Below are 4,685 nucleotides of genomic sequence, written 5' to 3'. Positions count from 1 at the left end.
TCACAGCTGACTTCCACTCTTTTCAGATTTCCATGTTGGAGATTTATAACGACACTCTGAACGACCTTCTGACCAAAAGCCCCGGCGCCGCTGCTCTGGACATCCGAGTCCAGGGGAAGTCGGTGGCGGTCCCAGGACTGACCCGGATCCAGGTCCAGACCGAGGCTGACATCCTCAACGTCATGGAGACGGGCGAGAAGAACAGGAAGATCGCCTCGACCAAGATGAACATACAGAGGTTTCTTAGATTCTGAGCATTTAGTGTCGCTGCTCACACACGAGTCACTCCTCTCTTTATTTAACACATTCACACCTGTGGTTCCTCCTCCTCCTCCTCAGTTCTCGGTCTCACCTGGTGGTGGCGCTGGAGGTGGAGGGTTCAGACGAGGTGTCGGGACTGACGTCTCGCGGGACGCTCACGTTGTGCGACCTCGCCGGATCTGAGCGGATCTCCAAGACCGAAGCCGAGGGTCAAAGGCTGGTGGAGGCGGCGGCCATCAATAAATCACTGACGGCGCTGGGACAGGTACACGACACGCCGAGGACTCACCTGGTTCAGTCCTTACACACCTGATGAAAGGTTCTCTCAGGTTATTCGTCTGTCCGAACAACTTTAAACAGTGTCGCCAGGTTAAAGGTGTCTGTTGTTTCTTCTTCAGGTGTTCAGCGCTCTGAAGTGTAACGCCCTCCACATCCCGTTCAGGAACTCTAAACTCACCCACCTGCTGCAGCCCTGCCTGAGCGGAGACGCCAAGGTAAAGTCTGACACCCACACCTCATCAGGTCTCTGACACCACCCGGTGTCACTGTGTTACCGCAGGTAACGATGTGTTTCCGTGCGTTTCCTCTGCAGTGCTGTGTGTTCGTGAACGTGAGTCCGGACGTGAAGGACGCGGTGGAGACGCTGAGCACGCTGCAGTTCGGTTCCACCATCCGTCAGGTTTCACTCGGCAGAGCGACGCAGAACATCGTCCCGGCGAAGAACAAGACCGCCAAGCAGACGACCAACTGAAGCTCGAGCATAATATTTAATAGTTAGACGATGCTGTTAGTTCCTGAACCTCAGCGTCGTCCGTGTGACGTGTCACAGCTCAGGGTTTTAACTGCGTGACTTCATAAAGAAAGAAACAAGTGCTTTCATTCAGTATGATGATTTTTATTTTACATAATAAACTTCATATTCATATCTTTAGATCCCTCTTTTATTGTTTGAATGGAATTTTGTAGCAAGTCAAAGTGGAGCTGCAGCTGAGTCTGTGCCTCTGAAAAAGCCTCCGACGGCTTTAAAGTGCATGTTGGGGCTGCGTCGTGTTATTCGTCGTCTGCAGAAAGATCTGCAGTCCATGCGTTTCACAGGCGGCTGCACGGAGGACAGCGAGTCTGAGGACAGGAAGACCTGTCCAACCGTCCCTGGTCCTAGCTGCAGGAGCTTCTGCTCTTCAGCAGCTGGTTGAGGACGCTGCTCTGCTTCAGGGCTCTGAGGTTGGAGATGTCCTCTGCGATCACAGGGACGTCCTCGCCGCGATTCGTCCTGTCGCTCTCGTCTTCGTCGCTGTCGGACAGCGTGCACAGGAGGGCGTCGTTCTCGTACGTGGGGAAGTAATACCTGAGGAGAGACAGAGGTCAGAGGTTTTCTCTCCCTTCATTTACAGGAATCACTGCGTTTCTCTGCTCGACAGATTGTGTTACAGAGATAATCGTGTTCTGAGTTTCGGGAACTACATGTCTGTTGGACTCACTGCGGCTGGTCCCAGGTGGACACGTCCGGCAGCTTCATCACGTGACCTTCAGCCATGATGTGTCGCAGGACGGCGGCTCTGGAGTCGAACTTCTCCTGGCAGCCGTAGCAGCGGCTCTGGTGGATCTGCCGCCGGATGAAGTTCACCAGTTTGACCTGCTGGTAGAACCTGAGGTCTGAGGAGGGACGCACCACAGAGGGTTGTGAGTTTATATGAGCATTTAGTCGCATTCAAACTCTCAACAGTCGGCGGTTTAATCTGCACGTCTCTATCCAGATTAAAACCAGGACTACTGAACCTTCCTGTGTCCAGTTTCTCTTTTAGGACAAAACTAAATCTATACGTCTTTGTTTTCAGGGCTTCACTGATGGTGAAGATGATATCGATGATGATGCAGCTTTTAGAAACTAGTTTGTTTTGTCGTGTGTTTTACTTACTGAGTTCTGTCCTCAGCATGTGGAGATCAAAGCCATGGGCTTCCTGAAAACACAAGACACGCAAAGATGTAAAAAATGACAAGAAAAAGTTCCTCATCTTCAACATCTGCACGTTTCCCTCGTCACACCCGGGACCACAAACTGTCATCTGTACGTTCTTACCACTCGTGAAGTAAACAAAGCTACAGCCATGCTAGCAGGGCTGCTAATATCAGCATGCTAACATGCAGATGCTAAGCACGTATAATGTTTACCATGTTCACTATCCTAGTTTAGCATGCTAACATTTGCTAATTAGCGGTAGACACAAAGTAGAGCCGAGGCTGATGGGACGGTGCAGGTGTCTGGTCGTAACAGTAAAATGTGACCTGATGGCGGCGCTGGAGGAAACAGGATCATTACAGTTCGTCCTCAGGTGAACATGAATGTCTGAACCACATTTCATCATAATCGCTGAAGAGTTGTTGAGATCTTTGAGTCCGAACCAAAGCTAACGCAACAGTTAACGTCCTGTTACCAAATCTCGGTTCCTCTCAGACTCAGCTCTGTGATGGTGGAAGCTTCAGGATGAATCCTGACTTTTTCATCCAGCACCACCAACAGGTCAAAGTTTATTCACCTCGAGTGAACGCCTCATGATGCAGCCTTTTCAGACAATCATAGAATCAGTTTTAATTCCTGTAAATTCACAGTTTGCTTGTTGAACCTTCATGTGTGTGTAGATCTGCTCCATCGTCTCCGACTGATGATCGCAGAACAAACACACCGCTGACACTGGATGAGCCTGCCAGTCCGACCAATCACTGTGGACCACACAGAGACAGAGAATTAGATCACACGGTCTAATCTTCCACGGACACGACGTGAATGAGACGGAAGCAGGCGGGTGGAAACAGGAAGTGGGTTCTGACCCGTGCGCCTCCTGCTGGAGATACTCACTCGTCCTCGTCGTCCACCAGCTCTCGGTCATCTTCACTCTGCACCTCCTCCCAGGTTTTCCCCAGCTCCTGACGGGAGACGGACGATTGAAGATCAGACACACGGAGAGAAAATGTTTCACACGATAAAACTTTTTAGAGAGTCTCTTAAAAAATAACAACTCGCATCCTTCCTTCAAACATCTCAGAAGTCAAAGTGTATGAAGTTTGTTTTTCACCAGGTAGTTGATGACGTAGAAGCGGTCGTATGCGTGGTTGTTGGCGTTGATGCGGCGGTGAGCTTTCTTCCTCATGTGATCCTTCAGCGTGGTTTTATCTCGAAACGTCTTCTCACAGTACAAACACTGAAGACTGACAGGAAATTAATAAAAATAAGCAAATGTGATTAAATCCAACCTCAACTACAAATCACAAGAAAGAACAATTATATTAAACAGACATACTGGAAACTACAGCTGGAATCATTAGTTAATTAACCGACACGTCAATCAGCAGAAACTTCATCTGCAGCTTTTTGGATGATATAATTGTTCCAGCTTCTCCAACGTGAGGATTTGATGAATTTCTTTGTTGTTCATGATCAAACTGAATATTTTCTGTTGGTTGAATAAAACAAGACATTTGAAGGCGTCACTTTGAGCTGTGGGAAATTATTTCTGATATTTAACGAACCGAACCATTAATCAAGAGTCTGCGCTGTCATCACAACTGAAACTCCTCAGCTTGAATATAATCCACCAGTTTTCAGGAAACTTGAACTAAAATGAACTTTTGTGCATGACTTTAGTTTTAACTTGATGATCAGTGTCTGTTCTCACTTGTCCAGTTTGCTCTGCAGAGCGTCCAGGAAGTCGTTGCAGTAGACGATGTTGTCGGGCAGGCCGATGCTGAAGGAGTGTTCTCTGGCCATGTGGTTCAGCAGCGACGACCTGAGACACGACGTGAGTTTTATCATAAAGTGAAACTATATATTCGTTTTTAAAGATTCATGGAATTCTGACAGGTTTTCAGGAAGTTTAATTCAAGTCGAACCAGCTGACGTGAACACGTGACAGGTGATTTACCTGTTTCCACTGAACTCCTCACTGCAGAACATGCACAGACGATGGAAGCTGCTGTCGTCTCTCTCCTTCTGCTGCTGCTCCAGAACCTCCTCCTGTGGAAGACCAGAGCCGTTAGAGAAACACCACAGAAGAAGAACAACACCTCCTCCTGTGTGACAAACAAGAGCTTCCATGTCACCAGAGGGGTTCCTTTATATTCAGTTAAGAAAACCTAGTTCATTCTTTTTGTGGGTGCAGGGAGTATTTTAGTTTTTGACTCAGGACAGGAAACAGACAGAAATGGAGTCTGATGCAGGATCTGGACTCACCAGTCGTTTCTGCTGCAGCTTCTCTCGGAGGACTCGGTCCTCAGGGAGGACGTCACACAGCAGGAAGTAGTCTTCTTGTTTCTCTGCAAGAACACATTGTTATCGGAGAGGTTTCTGAAGACAAGATTTCCTTTAGCCTGAGCAGATGTATGTAAAATGAGAATTTCAAGCAACTGTTGAATTCACATCATACAGATAA

The 4,685-nt window shown here is 48.0% G+C and overlaps 2 protein-coding genes across 2 annotated transcripts in view; one reads left to right on the top strand and one right to left on the bottom strand.

Annotated features, from left to right (window-relative positions):
* The window catches only part of LOC111670255 (uncharacterized), a 6,179-nt gene extending 4,987 nt beyond the window's left edge, over positions 1–1,192 (top strand). Inside the window, exons 11-14 of the mRNA XM_023426901.2 lie at positions 18–238; positions 340–526; positions 660–755; positions 854–1,192. Of these exons, the coding sequence (XP_023282669.2) occupies positions 18–238; positions 340–526; positions 660–755; positions 854–1,012 (663 nt within the window). The 3' untranslated portion in view covers positions 1,013–1,192. The remainder of the gene's footprint in view (positions 1–17; positions 239–339; positions 527–659; positions 756–853) is intronic.
* znf277 (zinc finger protein 277) lies at positions 1,136–4,640 on the bottom strand. The gene is made up of 9 exons (XM_023426900.2): positions 4,487–4,640; positions 4,179–4,270; positions 3,933–4,043; positions 3,333–3,465; positions 3,116–3,183; positions 2,883–2,979; positions 2,177–2,219; positions 1,740–1,914; positions 1,136–1,606 (listed from the first exon to the last, which is right to left on the bottom strand). The coding sequence occupies exons 2-9, from the start codon at positions 4,208–4,210 to the stop codon at positions 1,417–1,419; spliced, it is 849 nt and encodes a 282-aa protein (XP_023282668.2). The 5' UTR covers positions 4,211–4,270; positions 4,487–4,640; the 3' UTR covers positions 1,136–1,416.
* Between the last annotated feature and the right edge of the window lie 45 nt (positions 4,641–4,685).

The sequence above is a fragment of the Seriola lalandi genome, unplaced genomic scaffold (assembly GCF_002814215.2).
Source record: "Seriola lalandi dorsalis isolate HSWRI2012SDOR001 ecotype SW California unplaced genomic scaffold, Sedor1 jcf7180002054847, whole genome shotgun sequence".
NCBI lineage: Eukaryota > Metazoa > Chordata > Actinopteri > Carangiformes > Carangidae > Seriola > Seriola lalandi.
The sequence above is the reverse complement of the archived record's forward strand: the minus strand, read 5'-3'. Positions and strand labels throughout refer to the sequence as shown.

What these genes read in the sequence shown, in the direction of transcription:
- znf277 (XM_023426900.2), bottom strand. Translation starts at nt 4,210, where the DNA reads ATGTTCTGCAGTGAGGAGTTCAGTGGAAACAG. An exon ending in CTGGTGGACGACGAGGACGA is followed by an intron (nt 2,980 to 3,115) that starts GTGAGTATCTCC and finishes TGTGGTCCACAG; the next exon opens with TGATTGGTCGGACTGGCAGG. An exon ending in TCCACCTGGGACCAGCCGCA is followed by an intron (nt 1,607 to 1,739) that starts GTGAGTCCAACA and finishes GTCTCTCCTCAG; the next exon opens with GTATTACTTCCCCACGTACG.